Genomic DNA, 23,619 nt, shown 5'->3' with positions numbered 1-23,619 from the left:
TTGTCAGGCAAATCCCTGTCTACCTTGTCTTTCAACAATGCAAATGTGCAAAAATATTCCAAACTTCAAGTCACGTGACCATTTGTCAACAAACCCAACGTTTTTTATGGATTTTTTTTTTTTTTTTTTTTAAAAAGAAATCAATCTTTGACATTTGTGAGTAAATTTTCCCATTTTTCAACGGAAATGTCTTTAACGTATTGATTCATGAGGCCGACACTGTCTTTACCTGTGTTATGAAAAAAATATGAATCATTCCCATGACAAGGTTTGGTGCTGGTGTGGACCCAAATGCAGAGAGAAATGGAGGACGCAGGCAGATGTTGCGTTGGTAGCAGTCCTTTTTAAACAATGAAACCAAAAAATCCAAAAACTAGAAGTGCAGCACGAAGACACCAGAGAACAGGGAACAAACACAGCAGCACATGAGGAGGGTAGACATTAACATGAGACAATGATCCAGCCGTCACCCTGTGTCCAAGCACCTCACAATAGTGAGGGAAGCTTGATTGGGAACGGGTCACACCTGGGTGGAAAACAAGAGGTAGCTTATCAGTCAGAAACCAAGCACACAGACATCACTGGGGGTGGAGCCTGCTTAAATTTATGTTTGCGTAGGCGGTTTTTTCCTGGTTTTACACTGCCTTTTCTGTTTAGGGAAACCAGTCTCAAACTGCCCGTTTTTCCCCCTCACCTCTCCTCCTGTTGTTTATCCTTTTTTCACCTAAATATGGGGGTGTGGCAAATGGCTGCTCCGGTGTGTTGATGTGTGTTCATTCGCTGCAACTACCAAGTCAAATTCCTGGTATTGTTCTAAAACTGTACCTGGCAAATAAATCATTCTGATTCTGACAAGCAGGAATACCTGAAACACAGACAAAAGTTAAACACAGGAGGCCAGACTCAAACAGAATAAACAAAGACAGAATAACAGAAAGGACCAAAAGGGCTAAATAACAAAACTAACCCCAGCAGCTTTAAAGTTGTCAAAAATAAACTATTATTATAATTCTATGGACAAAAACTCCAAAAAAAAAACTACTTTTTAGATGAATCTAATTTCTGCAACTGACAGTCTTGAAAAGTAATTTCCTCATTGGTTTAGTCTAACAATCACAGCAGTATAGATGAGAAATTGTTGTATATTTGATGTTGCATTATATTAATCTAATTTAAGTGTTAAAATGAATGAAGTACCATTGACGAGGACGAGGCACTGCATCCGTCGTTCCACATGAGAGCAACACTTTATCTCCTTAATTAGAGTATTTTGAAGTGCGTGTCAACTTCTGTTTTCTAAACCCATGAAAACCACCTTTAAGGTCTCGGTTGAATGTTCAGAGAATCCAATTAAAATGTGTCTTTACGGTAAACTTCTCATCACAATGATAGGTAATATTTAACCTCAAGGTTTTTCTTTTTTTTCTGAAATAGCCGACTGAATGATACTAATGAGTGTGGAGGTATTTTATCCGACAATCTTATCTTGTATCATAGATTAATGCTACAAACATGGCTCTTTTTTATCCCTTCTCACATTTTCTTGCAGGTTATACTTGATAATTCTTAGTCATGGCATTCATGGGAACGACTCCCATGTTCAGTCACGTGTGTCAACATCCAATCCGGCCTGCAGGGGAAAGTAAAAAGGGCTGAGAAAACATGAATCATTGTGTAAATTAACAAATAATTTGTTATGGATATCTCAGTAGGGTGGCAAAGAGGAGTAAAATATCTGGCAAATTACCACGGGAACTAAAGCTCGGGAATTTTGACAATATTAAAAAATAGAAACTTTTCATATGAATTATTTATTCAAATTAACCCAAAATTGGGAGTAATTTTAAACCACTGTATAATATCAAAACATAAATATCGGCATCCATGCAAAAATAATACACTTTTAAAAAACACATTTTATTTGGAAGTAGAACTTTGCAATTATTCAAGTTGAGTTTCTTTAAATTTTTCACAAATTCAATGAAACTCAACGATATTTGCAGGGGTTTTAGTTTTTCCATGCTCGTATAAACAATGGAAGTCATTTTTACTCTTGAATTGTTGGAACAAACCTATAGTTTTTCCAAAATCCTACCTAATCCTCAAATTGTTTGACAAAATTTCCCCAAATTGAAATAATATTTTTTTTATCCTTTTTACATGAAAATGCAAAGTCGCACTAATAATGAAATTGTTCAATTCCCCACCTCTGTGGCCTACGTGAGATCAAACTTCTATGTATTTGGCCCCTGACACCCCTGGCCTTGGTTTACACTGAGCACAAAAAAAAAAAATGAGAAATGTCACACACACACCCTGACATATTAAGAATTTAATTTAGAGTTACCTGCATTTTACAGAAATGAAAAATCCCTATAAAAAACTGACAGTAATTTGTCTGCTTTAAATGATTCTCTGACCCATACAGCACACCTGCTGTAGGAATAGGAAAATATCTTCCCTTATAATGTCTACTTTTTATTGATATGCTGCCTCTGGTTTTATTTCGTCCTCGAACATCCACCTTTTTATAGAAAATTCATTTTTATTTCTTATCTACGAAACCTTCAACTTTAATCACAGATGTTGAGTCATGATGGCTGACTCAACAGTTTGAACTATCATATTTTTAAAAACTGTGTAAGCAGGTGTTGTGGAACGCAGCACGTTAGGTATAAAAGAAAGGATTATTTCTCTTTAAGGGAAAAACAACAGTTTTTCAGAGATAGTTGGTTTGATTTGGATCAATTCATTCTTTTATTTAGTATTATTGACCTAAAAAGCTCTTTGTGGATGGAGTTAGATACAAAAGCTTAGCAGAACATTTTGTTGTGAGCACTATAGCTGCTGGTCTGCAGGTTTATTCTTGTTTTGCACTTCTCAACCACCGAAGAAACACGTTTAAAATTATAGCTGCTGCACAGCAAAGATCAGGGCCAGGCAATTTTAGGTAAAACAAGACAGCAGCGTGTGACTCCTCTCAAACATTCCGTTTTTAAGACAAAATTCTAAGAAAACACATATATTGCATCTTGACAGCATGGAGTTTTTTTCAACAATGATTTATTAGCTCCATAAGTGAAACACTGATGTTTTAAAATTTCATTTTTGCATTGACTCCAATTGTTAGCATGAGAGCCAAATTCCTGCTGTAAATAAATTTAAATATATATATATATATATGAATCACTACATTTTTTTTTGAATAAAACAGAGTCTGCTGAGATGCACAATGACATCTTGATCAGAAAAGACTAGAAAAAAATGCAGAATTGAGGACAAGCAGGTGTGAGTTTGATTAACCTCTCTGCTTTGTTCTTCATGGCTTTTAAGCTATAATAATAATAAATAATAATACATTTTATTTGTACTGCACTTTATATTTGATTCCAAATCTCAAAGTGCTACAGGATTAAAACAAAAGACAAAATAATAATAAATAAATAAAACACAACATATATTAAAAGACAGGACTAAAAGAGGCATTAGTCCTGTCTTCTCCTGATGTCACTTGTTGGTGCAGCTGTGACATTCTTTATGGACCATGTTCACCACCAGATGCTCAGCCAATGTGACTATAGCTCTACACAAAAGAAAACATGCGAGGGCAAGGTTGGTGACACAGTGGGATTAAGTATTTGTATGAAAACCTTGAGTCCAAGGAGTGCACAAAGACTCCCGGAGGCGTAGGATTTACACGCAGGCAATAACCTGTAACAACATTCAGTGATGTCACTGTTATATGTTTGTTTAGTGAGGTTTAATATCAAGTTAGAAGTCACGCAAATTATCTGGAAAAAGAAAACAGCTTGTTTGGAGCTCGTAGCCTAGAATAATCAGCAGAAATGCAAATAAAATGTGACATTTTTATTACCAAGTGCATAAAAAGCTTTAAGTGCACACAAAACATACAAAGGTCATTTTTAGATTTTCCTACAGTCTTGTATCTGTTTAAAAGCTTAGCAGCATAAAAAAACAAACATTTATTCAGATTAAAAAGCAGTTTTAAAGGAAATGTTTCCTTTGAGATGCAGCTTCAAAGGAAAAACAGTGTTTGGTGTCTTCTTTTTGTGACAAGTTCTTTCACACCCAGATTTCATTTATTGAAATTTCTGCCATTTTCAATTACATCCGTTTGTCATTTAACATTCACAGAAAAGCTTCCTGACATCTTGCCTCAGTGTTTGCTGAAGCTTCTATTAATCATTTTTGCTTGATCATATCTTTTGCCATTGCATTTCATATCAAACACTTGTGTATCCTACTTCTTTACATGCATTATGGTGTGTTGTACAATTACTCTGTGGAAAATGGCTGTAAAATCATGACATCATAAAAATGGAAACAGAAAAACAAAAAAGTACTGTTTATTTGACGGTTATTTTTTGTAAAATACAGAACAAAACAAATTTGATGACGCGTTCCCACTTTGATGACGAATTTGACTCGGCACTGAACTGGAGAAGCCACGCCTCCAGGATGCTCCCTGCCGTGATTGACATGTAAACAGACACGCCCACGAAGGTGAGCATTTCAGCGTCCTTTGCGCAGTGCTACGTATGTATTTTTTACAGTCTATGTACTGTATGTACCGGTGAACGCCCCGCCCCCACGCTCTGCCTCGTGTTTATAAAACAACATGAGCTCGGCTACGGAGTGGGTGGGAGGAGGGCGGGCCGTCCTCACGCAAATCAGCCTGTTTGTGTAGAGTTATTCAGAAAGTGACTTTTCAGAGGCTCAAACTCTGGAAAACAGGCGAGTTTGGGAAAATAAACCTCAAATACGATGTTTTTGGGGTTCTTAGAACAAATGGAGATGTGTGAAAAAATAGCATGACATGGGACCTTTAAAGTGAAGCTATGTGAAAATATTTTTTTACAGATTGTTGTTACATAAACAGCAAAAACCTGTAATGCAATAAACAATACAATGAGGTTACAATTACAGCATTAGCGTTATTGTTTTAAACAGACAAAAACTACATTTTTGTGTTTTCTATAACTAATCTTTTAGCAAAATCACTTTGCTTTTTTTTTTACTGCATATGATGGTTATATTCTGGTCCTATATTACAGATATTTATTATTAATTTAATATGATTTGAGAATATTTTTTTAAAATGTTTTAGAATATAATTCATACATATTTGAGTCAATTCTGTTAAAATAGATAAGCTGTTTATACAGTATAGCTGTAAAGGAAGTTTGTAAATAATTCATAATTTACAGCAAAACAATGTAGTTTGCTCAGTGTTTTTCCGTAGTGTCTATTAGTGTTTGATGTAAAATGAACAACAATTTTCTACAAATTTTTACTGAAAAAACATGTGAAATAGCAACATACCCATTTTGATTTTTTTTTAATTTTTTTTATTTGTTTTACCAGATTCAAGTATATTCTGTATACAGTTTTGAACTGTAGAATTTACAGTTTAGCCTGTAAAACTGTTTACATCTTTACTGTAATTTTTACAGAATTATTCTGGCAACCACAGCCACATTTTTTTCGTAAAAACTACGAAATTTTTTTTAGAGTGTAGGACGAATCATGTTCAGCTTTATTTTATCACATGAAGTCAGGAGAACTCAAGAAATGAAGGCAGGGAGGAGAAAATTGGTTAATAAAGATTACAAACCCTACTTTCAATTCATAGCACAGGATGAAACACTTCTAGTGACAAATGTATACACAGTTGAGGTAAAATAAAAAGAAAATATCAGTCTGTGGAGTTTTTTTTGTGTGTTTTATTGAAAACAATTAAATACAAGTTTGGACGTCGTCTCTAAGGTGATGTCACTGGTTCCTGATGTCAGTAGGTCTTCTTCCAGGAGCGCAGGTACATCTGAATAGGCAGGAGGGGGTTTCTGTTCTGCAGGCTCTTGTGAAATACGTCGAAATCAGCCTTTCTCACTTTGTGAAGGTAGTCCTCCAGCACCACCTGTAGCAAACACCCACACAGAGTTCACTCAGCAACAGCTTGGACCAGATCAAAGTCAATGTAGACTAGTGGATCTCACCGCTTCCCTTTTGACGAGTGAACATTTCAACAAAATGGGTCAAAAATGTAACTTATTTATCAATTTTGATGTGAGCATACGCTACATTCAGGTCTGGCCTTTGTACGATAATCTGAGTGAGTGGATTGGTGGTAAAGAACAGCAAAATCTGACTGAGACTGAAAAATAAATTATTTAACAAGCCTCAGCTGTCATTTAAGCATAAGCAAACACACATTCAGAACAGCTCAAAATGGATTATTAAAACAAATTAAACAAAATAAAACTAATCCTAAAAAAGCCCACGTTATTATTGATACCACTTTCTTTGTTTTCCTTCCACGGAATACCGTAAAACCCAGCTAATAAACTCAAAGGTTTACACATCACTGGGTGCTGTACAGAGGAAACATGACTTTATTCATGCTTTTAAATGTTAATTGTTCCTTAAACTTTCACAAATGTGCTGCAGTAATCGATATTGTGATGAATTATAGCTGAAATTGGCTGAAGGCATAATAAACACAGACAAGGGACAACATTTAGTAATTTTTTTTAAAATTGTTTCGATAGTTAATTTGTTTTAATGCGATATCTATTGCCTAAAGCGTGCAGACTGAGGCTGATATAAATGTCATATCCATGTGTCTCCAGGATCTCTGTTGTGAAGTTGTTCTCAGCGCACACAGGGGGGCAGACGTCACCAGCTTGGTACCTGATTCTCTTCCACAGAGCATTCAAAAGCACTTCTTTAATTCCAGTTTTCATACCGTCAAAGAGTTTGTTTTACTCCACCTCAGATATGACGATTTTCATCTTGGAAAAGCTTCTTTTCTTGTTTGACCTCAGTGGGCGGGGCCTCCGGACTAGGAGGACGTGACAAGTTAATAACGATCAAATACAGCTGCCAGATTTATCAACACCTGATCATTTGTACGCTGGAATTGGTGAAATACGAATATTTCATCAATCACACGTTGGTCATGTCGTACGACCAAATCTGCTCTCAAATTTGCACCCGTTGATTAAAGTTGATAAATGAGGCAAATAATAGAACAGCAATGATGAAATAATTAGGAATAATTGATGTTTCAGGACACTTGAGAACCCCTGATGTAGACTAGTCTTGTGAAAGGATTCAGAGTGGAACATAACTTCTATTGTGGATGTAAAAAGTCTTTTATCACATTATTTGATTTGATCACACCTCCATTCTCTATTCCAGGGCTTTTACGTGTCACATGAGAAAATGGTTTGGAACCAAAGTGCATGTATTTCATCTGAGTCACTGAAACATGTGAGCACCGAATTACAAGCTCCATAAATACACTTAAATGGTCTTTTATCCTGCAGCTCTGCATTAAGCCTGATAACAAGCATGTTAGTTGGAGCAGGTAAACATCTGAACCCTGACTCATGGTAAAGAAATGCTGACGTCTTCTTACATGGCGTCCAAACCTGCAAACCAGTTCAATTAAATTTTCAGCACGAGGAGAAAGCGCGGGGCGAGAATGTGTTTGGGAGGCTTTGTCACGTGGACGAGCAGCACACTGAGCTGAAAGAGAGACACACTCTGACACACACTGGGCCTGGGCTGCACGACAGAGGCCACTGCAGCGTGAATAATCACACACACTCAGGAGGGCAGAGTGCTTTTTTTTTTTTTTCTGTGCACAATCTGAAAGAGAGCAGTTCAGTGCTGTAAATGTAGCAGGTCAGAACAGCCCGACGGACCCACAGCAGTAAGTGGCATGATATTATGTGGTCGAAATAATGTAACACATGTGTATGGATGAATGACCAAATGAATTTAAACTAAATGGGTTTAACCAATCATTGGAGGCTGCGCTGTGGGAAATATTAGAGCAGTGTTTTTCAACAGTGGGGTCGTGACCCCATGTGGGGTTGCCTGGAAATGAAATGGGTCACCTGAAACGTCTAGTAATAATAAAGTATGAAAAAAGACTGATTAAAATTATATTTTTTCTATGTATTTTTTAAATTATTTTGCACAGTTGAAAAACTCCTACACATAATTCAAGGATTTTTTATTCCATTATGAGCATGAACCTGTACATCATGAAAAAACATCACCAAGTTCCTCGTTAAGCCCTTAAAGACTAAATAGATTAAAAGAATAATAGTATAAATAATATTATAAGTATAGTATAATAGAATACAGTATATGCAACATATTACACATATACAATGATATACAAAACAATAGTGACAATAATATCACAGGAATAGATAATTTTATTTATTTTTATTTATTCAGTTTATTTCCGACATGGTTACATTCACTTTTTTTTTTTTTTTGTACATGCTGAAAAAGGAGACGAGAGAAGCAGTTTGCTTATCTGGGTCCCGTCCCCTGTTTTACCATCGCAAATTTACATGGGTTTACATGTCTACAGTGCAGAAAGGGGCAGAAAGCTCAAAGAGCTTAAATATTTTTTATTCATTTTCAAATTAAAACACCACATACAGTACAACAGTTTTCTATACTTTTACTTTCTCAAATATGAATCTTGTTCAAATAAAAAGCAGTATGAAAATACCTGAGCGGGCGCATATTGTCACTTTGCATTTGTGATACAGTATAACAAACATGATTAAAAAACACATTTTAAAGAAAGAAAGTCTCCAGAAATGTGTGACATGAAATGTTGGGAACCGCTGTATTAGAGTCAGCCTAATATGAATGCACTTATCATTATTCTTATGCTTTGGGAAAAAAGGAACCACTAAACGCTTATATATATATACATATACCACTTCATTCTCCACTTCTTTTCTTATTTTTTATTTATTTATTGTTTTTCTTTCTGAATTGAATAGTGCAAAACATATTCCATAAATTTTTAATGAAGAGATATTTTTTAATTCTATTTTCGTTTCAAACTAAAAATCAACGCTGAATGTCAAACTCGAGGGGGGGGTGGTTTGCCATCCATCGATCTGGATTGATACATTGGTTGGTTAGGCAGTGATGCAATCAAAACGATGGAAACGCAAACCATCGTTCAACAGAGTCGGTGAAACAAAGCACAAGTCTGTTTTGCTTTTCGTTAAAAAGAATGATTTTCATTTAAATGTCTGAAACATTTCAGCAATTTCCCCTACCTTTATCTACCTTCTACCCGATTATAATAATGTCTTAAATTAAAACTGTTGATTGACACCCCGAGAGACCACTCTGGGTCTCAGCTTAGAGAGACTTTGTATGTGGCAAACTGGAATATTTTGCTTCATTGCTAATAGTGCTGCCATGGTAACCGTTCAACCAGTCGTTCTCATTAGGATGTTATAAAGATAAACTATTTTGAAGGTTGCTCCTTGGATCAGTGATCCTCACTGATGCCTCACACAGTTAGCCGTGTTAAAATGAATATATCAATATGAAAAAAAAACAATCCAGGCAGCAATATTTGACCCAGCCTACACTGTATACAATAGCGTGTATTAAGCCTTGGGTTTAATATCTGGTTGTGGACGTGGGGACCTTTCTGTGTGTAGTTTGCATGTTCTCCCTATGAATGCAAGGGTTTAATTCATGTACTTTTGTTCCCCCTCCCAAATTATTAAAAAACACATGTTCAGTACATGTTAACTCATTCAGTGCCAGCCATTTTCAAATTTTCTACCCCCCTCAGTGCCAGCCGTTTTTGAGCATTTTGACTGATTTTAAAGACCCACAGAATATTTTCTACTATGACTATCTAGGCTTTTGATGGCAAAATTATTATTTTGCTATCTATGTCAGAGTTGAATAGATTTCTTACTGCATTTTGGCTTTCCTCCAACTTTCTCTCACGTCAGTCTGCACACACGCAACTTCCTCTTCCTCCCCGACATGCAGAGTGTCACTGCTTGCCCCGTTTTTTTATGGTTTTATCTCACCATTGCCACACTATCCATGAGTTCCACACATGCTCTGGTCGAGTGTGCGCTGCTGGCAAAGTCAACTCTCATACGTAGCGCCATTTTCTGTCTCATAAACGCCTTTCCTCCTCTTCCTCTGAGCTCTGCTGAGCATGGATGATCTCTCACGCTGCTACCTCCTACGTGTCACCTATTATTTTGCAATCTGGCTCACAGGCTGGGGGTATTTTTCCAGGGCACAGTTGGTCACTACAACAGCCCACAGCTTAGATATTGATGAGGGACCTCCGCCAGGGTGTTTTCTAGTAATCCTCGTGAAAAAACGCAAATGACGAGTTATCTCGTCAATGGCACTGAGCGTTTGGATTTGAAATGACGAGTTAGCTCATCAATGGCACTGAGTGTTTGGATTTGAAATGACAAGTTATCTCGTCAATGGCACTGAGTGAGTTAAGAAGGGTTTGTCAAATGTGGTGCCTGACGCAACACTCCCATCTGTTCTATTGTTGTGAAGATAGATCCAGAGTTTGATGAGAATATAATTTTATTGCAGCACATGTTTGTAAACCATGTGCACTTCTGCAGTTATGTTAAAAAAAGTAGATAAAAGGAGTTTTATAATGTTTTTAATCATTTAATAGAAATTTAAAGAGTTTTAGGAATTTTTAAGAGCTTTTTTCAATCATAATTTTATGAATCATCATAAATCTGAATGTCCCACAATAATAGTGATAATTGTTTGCTGACTTACAGTTTGGAGAAAGGCTGGTGTAGCAGCAGCTGGAACCATGTGGCTAAACGATCGCGCCTGAAGACAAAATAAAAAACACATTTAATTTGATTATTACATTACAAATAACAGAAAAAAAGTATATTGTTATTATAGAAAACCAAACCAAAGATGGGTTCAAACTAAAGTTCATACTACGATGAGAAATGTTTTTTTAATGAAAGGAATTTACTCAATATGCAACAACATTGAAGCTCCACATTGGAAGTGAAGCGCGACTTTGATAAGAAGCAGCTTTGACTGCTGAAGCAATTTGAGCTACGATAGCTTAAGTATGATTGGACAAAGGATGCATTAATGACGTTGATTGCTTTTCATTCCTTGGACCACTTTTAAATCATGACCATCCTGCTTTACCACGCTTCTAAACATATCAGTTAATGAGAAAAAAGTAATAACTTGTTCCCCGACACATCTAGTTATGAATAAGCGGATTCGGCATCTCGCTGCGCGCAAAGCATGCTGGTCCGGGTCAAAGGTCAGGACTACCCAGCTCCCGCCTAGCTCGTATCATAAAACGTAAACATGGCCGAGTCTGACAAAAATATTGAATATTTTGAGCGTTGTAAAATGGATGTTTTAAAAGAATATTGTAGGAGACGTGGACACGTTGTTACTGGGAAGAGGAAGAAAGAACTGGTGGCCCTCGCTTGGGCATTGTCATTTCAAAAAGCGCCTATAGTTTTGACAAAACAGCAGGAACGAGAGGCTGTCAACCTTGATTATAAATCTCTGCTCGAGATCGATGTTGACAGTTGATCCTGGGGGGATCGGGCATATTGTGGCGAGAAAGAAAAGGACGCCAACAAACACCCGAAACCTGCTGGGTGAGAGACACCTCTCTAACATGTACACCACAATATAATATTTATATACTAGTTTACTAGTTTACTAGTTAGCTTTAATGTAGTACAGTATATGTCAAACTTACTGATTTAATCCATTCGGCACGATGTTCTGGATCTTTTCTTTCAGTAGGAAATGGGATGAGTACGTATGGCGGGTCGCATATACATCGTGAGGTTCCTTTATTGCACTCGTGAATGGGGCAAAACTCTTTCATCCACGTATTAAGCCCACGTGTACCGTTGGAACAGCCACGCACTGAACAATGGGACCCTGGCATATTGCCTTAAAACGACCTTAAGCAAAGTAAATGCCTAAAAGTCCGTATAAGTAGCCGGTTGTTCCGCTAGACAGGGGCGTTGTTGACACGCTGGGCAGTCGTGAACTCTGACCCGGATATATTGACCCGGGAATCGCGCATGCGTACTGATAATGCTGATTTGGCTTATAGTTCAGGTGACCTTTGTGCATTCACCGTAAGTGGTAATCAAAAAGTCTCCAAGCAGTTTCAACCTCTGCCAAGCTCCATTAGCAGACAATGTCAAACATTAACAGTGTAACGTACAGTTGTACTTCAAAGAAGAACAGTGTGTTGCTGTATTCTTTGCCAGACGAGGAAGACAGTAGTTTGCTTGGCACCATTTATGCTTTTATTTGTTCATGGTGTTCCCAGTAATTTGACATCACTCTGCGAGACATTACGTTTTGTCCGTATTTGGGCGTTTCTGTGGAAAGTAACAACGCCTACATCCGCCATTGGATTTGAACAACAAATACCATAAATATGCCTTTGGCTTGCTGCGCATTTTTCACTTTGCGGTGGCGAGTCTGACATAGTGGGAAAAGTGCAAATATTCTTTTGAAAAGTAAGCTTGTATGAGCGATGCCGAGACCAACTTGTAAACAAAGCTTTGCATGAGGAAAACTGGGCTCATGCACACTTTTAATAGGCGTTCCCTCTTGGGAGCAAGTAGAGTGTTGCCCATGTGCATTTTTTCTAAACTTCGGGAAATTCCTCAATCTTTAAGTTTTCATTTATTCAGACAACTTTTTTCAAGAAATTTACTTTGATCTCCTGACATGTTTTGACTGCCAACTGCCAGTCTTTCTCAGAGGTGTCTGCTAATGACAGTTGACAGTTTTGTCAGACTGGCCACACCCTCTGTCCCTCGATGGTCTTTGGAGAAGAGAGTCCCAGGAGAGGGAGAATAAAAATGTTCCCTCATCCCTGTTGATGTTGAAGCGGAGGCCAGTCTGACAGAACTGTCAAGAAAGAACTCATAAGGACACAGCAGAGCAATGGTCAGACTGACCTCAGAAGGCCAGAGACCATCGTACACAGATAGCATTCACCAAGGTCTCTGCCTGAGGAGGCTCCACTATGTTATAATAATAATAATAATAATATATTTTATTTAACAGTGCTTTACTAGAAACTCAAAGACATTTTACAGGTTAAAACAACAACAGCAAATACAGTCATCAAAACAAAGAAATATGAATCAGAGAAAAGAAAGAACAATGCTGCTGATGACTACCGCTATCAGCAACATACATAACACTGAGAGCACTGAACAGCAGCAGAAAGATTGTTTCACCTCTGAATCCCAGACCGGTCTGTTTCCCAAAACCCTTTGACCAAATAAACCCTGTGTCCACATCGCATCTGACCAGCAACCCTAAAGCTGGACTCCGTCTCATTCATCCAAACCGCCACAACAAAAGTACATTTCCGGAAATAAGTTGTCTGAATGAATGAAACCTTAACATATTAGGTTCGAAATGTTCCGCCTATACATTAACAACAGGGATCCCATTGTCATCCAGCTGTGGCTTTGCTGCAGCCCGAACAGTAACAACAAAACAAACCATCCATCTGACATTAAAAACCAAAGAATACAAAGAGATGTTTTCAATCTCTCATCGGGTTAAAAGTGTTCACTGCGGAACGCCTCAACATGTCAAACATTAACAGTGTGACGTACAATTGCACTTGAAAGAACAGCATATTGCTTTGTCTTAGTCGCCATAGGCGTTTGAGAGTGTTATAAAACAAGTGCTACTTTACTGAGCAGCTGTACACCTACAGATGCAAAAAAAAAAAAAGAGTTAATGGAGGTGAAAATTTACATTTCCTTCACTAAGTGCAACAGAGACTTAAAGTAGGTATACAAATATCCTTTCAGCTATTAACTAGCCCTAGCACAAAAATAAGACACAAATGATGATTCAGGGTACCAGTTTTAACTCTTGTTAATTGAAGTTCTAGTTCTCCACGGAAATGAAAAAAAGTCAACCATGTGACCAATTACTGAATGAACCACTGAACAAGTCAGACCTTTAGCAGGCAGTACAACTTGACGTGATGGCTAACATTACACAAATAAAGACATTGGCCATGTTTGAAAGGTCATACTATCGTACGACTAAGTCTGATGTCAAAATTAGTATGTAGACATTAAATAGTATGGAAACATTGAGTACGCGAGAAATAACAGGATGTATACTATATTGGGACATTTTTTAAGTATGCACGGTGGGCACACTAGTCATACTCAACCGCCCCATGATGCATTGCGAGCTAAATGTAAAATCGTCCTGGGACCAGCTTCAAGCTAAAAGATTAAACATCCTCTTTTCAAAACAAAAGCATCTCTTCTTGTCTTCCATTCGTTTTTTTTAACGCTTTTGTCAATAGGGCTCTTGTTTTGAAGTTAACCGGAAGTTTTGTCAGTAGCACAATGGAGGGTCTCCAAAAATCTCAGAAAAGTCAGAATGAAATGTGTTACCGTGAGTTTTATAGATCAAATGACCACAAGTTAATATTTTACTTTCTCACTTAAAATGATTTCAGAACTTTCAAAGGTGGAGAATCAACAGAAATATTTAGCCTCAGTGTGATTCAGGTTTTCATCGTAGGTTTGAAATCCATCTTGGGAAACTTGGAAGTATACGTCAGTGGGAACAGTTATCATCCTAATCATACTTATAGTATATAGTAGACAGTATATACTCATTGAGTTTCTAGTGCATAGTATGAAGTATTCCATTTCAAACACAGAGATAGTGTACGCCCCATAAATCAATGAATCGAAGATATTTTTCTCTGAAAAATAGGAGAATTTACTCAAACGTTGAAGGTTTAATAGATTGTTTTTGACTCCATCACATTTGATGACAAATGGTTATGTGACTTGAACTTCAGAAAAGTTTTACGAAGCTTTAAAAGTTAGGTTTGACATGTTGACGGCAGAAAAAAAAACATGTTCATTTGGTTATCCGGCTGTGGCTTTGCTGCATTAACAACATAACAAACCATATACCTGTATATCCAGTCCATAGAAATAAAAAGAGATGCTCATTATTCATTTCCTTTGCATCTTATTTGTTTCTTTCGACACTTCATCAAATTATGCATTATTTCCTGTTGTGTTCCAATTAGCTTGTAAATTGGCGTCAGTATTAGCAGCTGCCACTCTTGAAATATTGTGTGTTGGATGTTTTGCCGGTTAATAAAAGGTTCTAATCATGTGAGGCAGTGGGTGAAGCGTGTTCACTGTGCGACTAGGGACCAAAAGCCAATTTCCTCTGAGAGCATGCACTTGTTTACGCTCTCTTTACTGAAATAGACAAATAGAGCTTTCAATGCCCTCAGAGTTGCTTCAGCTTGTCACACCTGTTTCCCTTCAAAGTAAAAAGAAAAACATCACAAAGGATTCTTCCGATGCATTTCACACCTGCACTATTCAGCTGTGTTACATATAAATATAAAGTATCATATATCAAAAGGTACATACATGTTGTAGATGCACATGGGCCTGACTGGCAATGTCATACACCACATCTCTAATGTGCTTCTCTTGTCTGCCACGGATAAAGTCTTCCTGAGAAGCTTCGTGCTGGAGAAACACAAAAATGCACAAGAAAACATACAAAACAAGTTTGTCAGTTTAAAACAATTTAGGGGCAACATATCAAGATAATGTTGTTTTTGCCTTTTGATTAGAAAGAGCAGCACTAGTCTAACTCACAGCTGAAGAAAAAAAAAACATGTTGAGTTACGACGAGCCAAAAAAAAAAAAAAAAACTCATCCGTGAATACATACCGTACATTCGATTCAACTTTATTTGTATAGGACAAATTACAACATGGAAACAAAATGTTCCTGTTAAAGCTGCAGCATGTAAGTTCGATCCTAACCTTTCATCATATTGTAATTCAAAGTGTTCTGAGAGGACTGTGGACCTCTGCTCCTTCTCTTGGCTCTGTATTTAGGCTTTAGAAAACAAGGAGTGTGATGCCAATCAGAAATATTTTTACAAACCGAGTGCCCAATGACCTGTTTTGGGCGTTACTATTGGTTTCAGAGGGAGAGTGATAACAGATGGGATAAACCACGTGTAAACCTAAGAATAGCCTATCCAAGGTGGAGAGAACATGCACAATCCATTTGCAGTCTGGATGCGGAGTGGTGTGGGTCTGCTCTGACCTGCAGCTGGAATCACCACAGGCACCTGTGAGTGCTTTGGGTTGGGGGAGGTAACTACAGAGTTATACAAGCGTTAATGTCAGAGTCTCTCTCTAAAACATCAGAAAACTCTCCAATAACACAAGATAAAGTCCCTACATTTGTCACTATTGAGAAAAAAGTCACTAATTGCTTCACAATTGTGCGAGTTCACGGGTATACCGGTGAATTCGAAATAGGCAGGGGAGGGGGTAGCATGATTTATTCCATACAAGTCTCACAATTCTTCATACTGCAGCTTTAATCCCCTGACTTCCAACTTTTCTCTAAACGAAAACCAAAACAGATGAGCAATTTCTGCTCCAGGGACTAATCTCCCATGGTCAATATTCTCTGTAGCTTTAGCAGGGAAGAGGGAGAAAGGCAATGGTGGTAACAATTAAAGAAGTGGGCTTATAATCGGAGGGTCACTGGTTCGAATCCAACCTGGGCCATCATCACTGTGTGATGTTGAGCAAGTCCCTTAACCGTAACTGCTTGTGTTGTACGTCGCTTTGCATAAAAGTGTCTGCTAAATGAGATTGTAATTACTAGCTAGAATATTTGCATTTCCTGAAAAAAAGTGAGAATGCAGGTGCTGCAGGCCCAAAATGTTACATTTTTGAATAATGAGCTGAATAGTTAAATATTAAGTGAAAGGTTTAAAAGTTTATTTTAATGGATGAAATGAAAGCTAAAAGGCTGAATAATTGACTGCAATGTTGAAGTTGGTAAAAGTTCAAAAAGTTGTATACAGTTTAAAAAGTTGAAAATGATTAAAATAGCTAAAAGATAAACTAGCATTAGCCTAGCATTAACAATAAACCTGCATGAATCTAGCATTAACAGTAACCTAGCATTAACGTAGAATTAGACTAGCATTCACAGCAGCATTAGCTTAGCATTAACTTAGCAATAGTTATTATCTCAGCATTGGCAGCAGAGCATTTACATTTGCTTTGCATTAGCTAAACATTAGCCTAGCTATAGCTTAGCATTACCCTAACATTAGTTTAGCACTAACCTAGCATTACCACTAGCATAGCTTTAACTTACCTAGGAGGCAATAGTGTTCCCAGAGAAATCCCATGTGAGCATGGGGGAGAACATGCAAACTCCACACAGAGAGGTGGATTTAAAAGATTAAATTATAAAAAATTGTCTATTGGTACGGTTACCGAAGTACAATTACGTAGCGTCTTAAGGTTAGGGTTAGGTTATAACCCAATATCGCAACAATTTTTAGGCTTAGGATCAGGTTTAGGGTAAGGTTTAGTCTTATTCACGTGAGCTAAACTGACCAAATAAAGGGCTCTGTGTACGGATAGAATGTCGGTATATTGATACTGCAACCGTACGGATAGCCACTGCCTTAAATGAATACTGAAAAGGTTAAAGTTGGAAAAAGTAATAAGCAACGCAAGCAATGGAAGAACACACAAACTCCACACAGACAGTTGGATTGACTCATCAGCGCTGTCAGTTAAACGGTTACCATGTGACTGTGAAGATAGGGAGAGAAAGTGACCTTTTGAGTCTTGAAAAGCCCACATTTCACAGAACGTCAGATTTTATCACTTTAAATCCAATTTACATTTCTTAATGTACTTAAATAACTTTTGAAGCAATTTTGAATGCAGTAAAAAAAAAAAAGAAACAAAGAAAAAGATTTGATCTACCTCAAGATAAACAGCAAAATAACCGTGATTATCTTACATGCTAAATGAAATGCATACATAGCTATCAGATAAAGTTAGAGCTTTGCCTCTTATATATGATGACAAAGCGAAGTAAGCCCTTGAGCACATTTTAAGGACATAACAACAATGAACAAATTGATGTGGTGTGATGTATGAATGCAATTGTTAAAGGACGTCCTATACATGCTCCTAAAAAGGTTTTTATATATACATGAAAAATGTGTCCTTTTTTATAAAAGCTAAAACATCATTTCAGTCATTAATGCCACAGTAAAGGCAAAGTGGGAATACTGCAGGATAATCCAGTGTGCCAACAGCGCCCTCATCTGACTGAAGACAGGAACTGTTGTGAGAGAAGCTAAACAACTTTTTTTTTTGTCCCAAATGGAAAAATTGTTCATTCAATGGTTATCAGTCACTATTTTCCTATATCCTGTGCAGGATGGTTTAATATTTTTCCATTTAGCAGGTTGGTAACATCTTGTTGCTTTGCTTTTTTACTATTACTGCTGATATTAAATCAGTGTTGTCATTTGTATGTTTGGAGTCATCTGCCTTTTTTTTCTGTTTTTGTGTGTTCCGAGTCACTTTGTGTATTTTTGTTGTTTTTCTGTATTATTTTTTTTTTTTTGTATTTTTGTTTTTATTTTGTCTCTTTGGGGTCATTTTGTGTTTTTAGGGTTGTCATTTTGTGTATTTACATGTATTTATGTAGTAATTTCTTGTATTTTGTGTGCTGTATTTATGTGTATATATGTAGTAATGTGTATTTTTATTGTCCTTTCGTGTATTTACTGTTATTTACATGTATTTATGTAGTCATTACATGTATTTATGTTGTATTTTTGTGTATTTCTATTGTTCTTTTGTGTATTTACTGTTATCTACATGTATTTATGTAGTAATTTTGTGTATTTTTTATTGTCCTTTTGTATATTTACTGTTATTTACGCATATTTATGTAGTAACTATATATTTTTATTGTTCATTTGTGTATTTACTATTATTTACGTAGTAATTTTGCGTATTTTTATTGTCCATTTGTGTATTTACTATTATTTACGTGTACTTATGTAGTGATTTTGTGTATTTTTATTGTCATTTTGTATATTTACTGTTATTTACGTGTATTTATGTAGTAACTATGTATTTTTATTGTCCATTTGTGTATTTACGTGTGTTTATGTATTTTTTGTTGTCCTTTTGTATATTTTGCAGAAGTTTTTGTATGTTTTTTGTATATTTTGAGTCATTTTGTTTGTTTACTTTGGGGGGCTGAGTAAAACAAGTCCCTATTAATGGCATAAATGATGTTATTGTCCGTGTGAAGCCTGGACCCACCAGCATACAGATGTCCATTGGCAGGTAGACCTTTCTCCGACTGCTGTAATACGGAGTCGCTCTCAAACACATGACGATTCCCTGAGCTTTACCGATGTGGCTCGCTGCGTGGTCAGCGTGGACGTTTTTCACACCTACAAAGAGAAACACAGACGCACACACCAAAGTTAGAATCATTTACACTGTTGTGTGTTTCTGGTCTGCAGCGGTCACTATATACCAGTGGTTCTCAACCTTTTCAGCCCGTGACCCCCATAATAAATGGAGTGAGGACCCCCACTGTACCGAAAGGTGGTTGAACACAGACATGAATATAAATGAACAGTTATGTGGAGACAGGGCCATCTATAAGGGGGAATAAAAGGGAGAGATTTTTGGGGTTCATCCATAAAGTCAGATAAAAGATGGTCCATTGTTCTATGAATCTGTGAAAACCACATTTATTTATTTATTCATCTTAATATTATCTACTGTTATTAAGGAAGATTATTATGTGTACCCAAGTATATAGTCATCTTAAAGATGTCAATCCTTGTTTTTATCAGAAATGAAATAGGTTAAAAGTGACTAAAAATGGTGGAAAATGTGGTGAAATGGGATTTCAAAAACCATAGAAACTGGTTAAAAGTTGCATATTAGAATGGCCAATAACTGACAAAAAAAGTGGTAAAAATTGTTGCAAATGTCATTATTGGAACAATTAGTTTAAAATGACAAATAATGGGCATGGCAATATGTGAACGTAGAGCTAAATTTGCAAGAATAAGTATGAAATGTGGTGAAAAGAGGTTAAAAGTGACAATAATGGGTGAACATATGCAACATTAGGTGGGAAAAATGGTGAAAAAAGTTTATAAGTGCTGAAAATGTCATGAAAGTGGAAAAAAATGTGCAGAGGAGGCACTGATATTTGATGGAGAAGTGACAGAAATGGGAGTAATGTAGCAAAAAGTAATTAAAATAGGTTAAAAAAAATGTGGCAGGTTTGGTGGAGTTGCAGAAAAAGGGTAAAAATACACGTAAACGGGCTCAAATAGTTCAAAAAATATTTCTAGTTTCTTGAAGGCATCTGGCGACCCCCTCCCAGTGTCTCGCGACCTCAAATGGGGTCCTGACCCCAATGTTGAGAACCTGTGGTATATAGTACTGAATAATAGTCCCAGTCATTGCAAACACAATAGGCTGGAGGTGTTGACATGGTATTTAAAATCACATCATCCTTGGTGTATATTAGAGCCTATGGGTGTTTTAATGACTTCCTGCTTTTTAATGGTTTCATATGTTCTTAGTGTTTCCTGTTCTTATGTTCTTACCTAAACACTCCAGCAGCAGGTACAATAAGGAGGACTGTGTGTTTTCAGAATACGTCTCCAGCTCCTGGAGGTTTCTGTAGGCTCGGTCGTCCAGATCCTTTTCCTAGTGAAACAAAAGGTTTTTTTTATTTATTTTTTTATTATGTATTATTAATTACACACAATTTTATTTTATTTTTTAACTTCAGGATAAATAGCTCGTTGATATCTTACTCTTTCTGCAATGATCTTCAGCATCCATCTCTTTGTAAGATCGTGAGTCCTAACCGCCTGCACAGAATCAGCCTGTTACTGATTTATTTCTCCAAACGCAGCAAAAAAAACACAAATATACTGTATAAAGCCACAGTTACAGACATACCCTCCACAGTTCAGTGCTGACTGGTTGGTTTGGAGGGTCATCTCTGTAGATTTCCTCTACAGCGGTCTGCCAGAACTGCATCCGCATCAAACCAATTGTTTTCTGGGAAATGGAGTCCTTCACCTTAAAAAAAAAAAACAAACATGGCAAGTCAAGGATGTGCAGCAAGACAGCACGGAAATAATTCTAATCATACATTTGGACATTTAAAAGAGGTTAACACAGTTTTTGACGCAACAATAAAACTGCCTTTGGTCGTCAGTGCAGGAATACCTGCCTGAGCCAGCTCCACATTAAAGGCTCTCAGGGCCAGAGAGGAGCGCCGGGCCTCTTCTGGCAGGAGGAGAGACGACAAAAAGCCTTCATAGTCTCTGGACCTGAGGATGAAAACATTTAATATTTTAGGTAAAGAGATTAAAGAAAGGAAACAATACCACTTCCTGAGTGCAGGCACTGAGTCTCAACCTTAGGGTCAAGACCTTATTTGTGGTCGCGAGATGCCTTCAGTAAGCTAAGAATATTTTTTAAATAATTTGAGCTCATTTTGACCTTTTTTTTTTTTTTACACCTTTTCTGAAACAACATCAAACTTTCCATATTTTGACCTATTTTTATAACTTTTTCCTGCCATATCTTAGCTCCTTAATGCATTTTTGCTACATTACTCAGATTTCTGTCACTTCTCCATCAAATTTCAAAGCCTTTTGCATATTTTCCCCATTTTCAAGACATTTTCGGCACTTATAAACCATTTCCACCACTTTTCCTACCTAATGTTGCATGTGTTGAACCATTATTATCACTTTTAATCTCTTTTCTCCATATTTCATGCTTATTTTGCCAATTTAACCACATTCACTATTGATGAACCAATACATCGGCGTTTTTTACATGTATCACATCGATCGATGGGGGCTGCTGCGTTAGCCGATCCACATTGTTTACAGAAAGCAGAAATATTTTTTACTTGTTCTTGTTCTCATCACCTCTTTTTAATATTTGTTAAATGTACTTGTCGTTCTACCTCACCTTTGTTAATTTCAATAAATGTTGCTTTTTTTTTTTTTTTTTTTAAATTGAGACTCATAACATTTGTTATCATCATTGTTTAATTTCCATGATGTAAATTGAGGGAGCAAAAGTATTATCAGCTCCAAATATCAGCTCAAGAAAATCAACAGTCTGTATAGGTCATCGGCTATGGCTGATGGAAAAACCATCGGTATCGGCCCTAAAAAAAAATCCATATCGGTCTATCCCTAACATTCACTATTTGCATTGTCATTTATTTGCCAGTTTAACTTAATAGTTTCTACTAAATTACATTTCCCCAAGAATTAGTACACAAAGTGACAAGATGCTCAGGTATTTTTATACTGGTTTTTCTTTCATTTTTACATTACACTGCATTTTATTTGAACTACATTTATTTTTGAGAAATTCAGAGTATGGAATATAGTCGTTTAAGATTGTGTGTTGTTTCAATTTGAAGATTAATTAAGAAAAATATGATCTATATGATCTGATCTATATTCTATAAAAACAATATATTGAGGCAGTGTTGCTTAATTATTCATGAGAAGCGCTCAAACTAAAATTACTGCTTAAATGCTTTGCAAACAAAATAAAAAAAATTTAAAAAATAATTAATTTCACTAAATATTTTAGAAAAGAGTCTTTTTTTTTCTTCTTTTTTTTTTTTGCACAGCACTGAGGCAACAATACAAACCAATGGGTGAATCTACATTTACGTACTTTATTTTCAAAACTCTAACTCCACTGTTTTTAATTCAAGGACGAAGCATAAAACACCAGGTTTTCAGTGAAACCACATTATTGACTACGTAAACACACGTCATCCCCATGAGCCCGGTGCTCTGCTTCGGTTGGTAGTCTGACCCACCTGACCAGGTCGAGGCAGTACTTCTGGCTCTGCTGAGAGTCTGGAGAGGCGCTGGTTGCCGCTCTAACGCTCTGTATCTCCGTTGCTTGTCCAACATCGACCCGCTGTGGTGATATTTTCCTGAGCAAACGGTGAAGCCGCCATGTTTTACTGCTTAATATTCCATAATGTTTAACGCTGACGCCCGCTGCCATCTTCCCCTTCAAATACACCCGGTGTTACATTATAAACCTTCCCCAGAACCGACTCGAGGCTGCAAAATAAAACATTGGGGTTTTTTTTTTGGTTTTTTTTAAAAATTATTTTTAATATTAGATTTTATTTTATTTTACAGAGCAAGCTATAAAAACTATTTATTGTTTTTTGAGAATTTGCTAAGGATTGTATGCAAATTTAAATTTATTAAAAAAAAAAAAAAAAAAAACATTTGTCTTTCACAATAGTAAGTAAAATTTTAGAAAATTATATACATTTATATTGATCAAAATGGACAGGTTCCGCTGCAGATGGAGATTTTCATCTTTCAGGAGGAAAATTGGAAAAAAAAAAAAAAAAAAGAAAAGTGAATTGAATACGGTTTAAATGTTGTTTCCGTGACTCAAATAATTGGAAAGATTGCGAGCCTTTTTAAAATTACTTGAGATTACATTCCAAAACGCAAGTATTTAATAATATTGTTTGTTGTGATAAGCATGAATGGAAATTAAAGTAAAACTTTTTGACAGCTGTCAGATGTCTGGCTTGTGACCATGTGGAAGGAACTTATGTGGTCACAGTTAAGTTTATTCATTAAATTCAAACTTCCGGAGACAGTTTAGTTTTCTTCAAAATAAAAGTTTCCCCCCGTAATGTAGGCACGTACGTTGTTGTGTGTGCTTATTTAGTTGTATTTAATCACAATACCTTTTTTTTTTTTTTTTTTTACCTATGCTGGATTTATAAAAAATAATAAATAAATAAATCATTCAGTTAAATC

General features: G+C 36.5%; 1 protein-coding gene across 2 annotated transcripts; it reads right to left on the bottom strand.

Moving 5' to 3' along the window:
• Window positions 1-5,722: 5,722 nt before the first annotated feature.
• On the bottom strand, window positions 5,723-22,860 carry ndufaf6 (NADH:ubiquinone oxidoreductase complex assembly factor 6). 2 transcript variants are annotated; one of them, XM_028470714.1, is made up of 9 exons: window positions 22,644-22,860; window positions 21,018-21,117; window positions 20,741-20,863; window positions 20,593-20,649; window positions 20,380-20,482; window positions 19,067-19,200; window positions 15,315-15,416; window positions 10,633-10,689; window positions 5,723-5,938 (listed from the first exon to the last, which is right to left on the bottom strand). In XM_028470714.1, exons 1-9 carry the CDS (start codon window positions 22,835-22,837, stop codon window positions 5,810-5,812), a joined length of 999 nt encoding a protein of 332 aa, XP_028326515.1. In that variant the 5' UTR covers window positions 22,838-22,860; the 3' UTR covers window positions 5,723-5,809. The 2 variants fall into 2 exon arrangements, with proteins under 2 accessions (XP_028326515.1, XP_028326516.1); XM_028470715.1 differs by having other exon boundaries at window positions 21,014-21,117; window positions 22,644-22,780.
• Window positions 22,861-23,619: the final 759 nt, after the last annotated feature.

This window comes from Gouania willdenowi, chromosome 16 (genome assembly GCF_900634775.1).
Source record: "Gouania willdenowi chromosome 16, fGouWil2.1, whole genome shotgun sequence".
In the NCBI taxonomy this organism is placed as follows: Eukaryota; Metazoa; Chordata; class Actinopteri; order Blenniiformes; family Gobiesocidae; genus Gouania; species Gouania willdenowi.
Note: the sequence above shows the minus strand (reverse complement) of the source record. Positions and strands in the feature narration are given on the sequence as shown.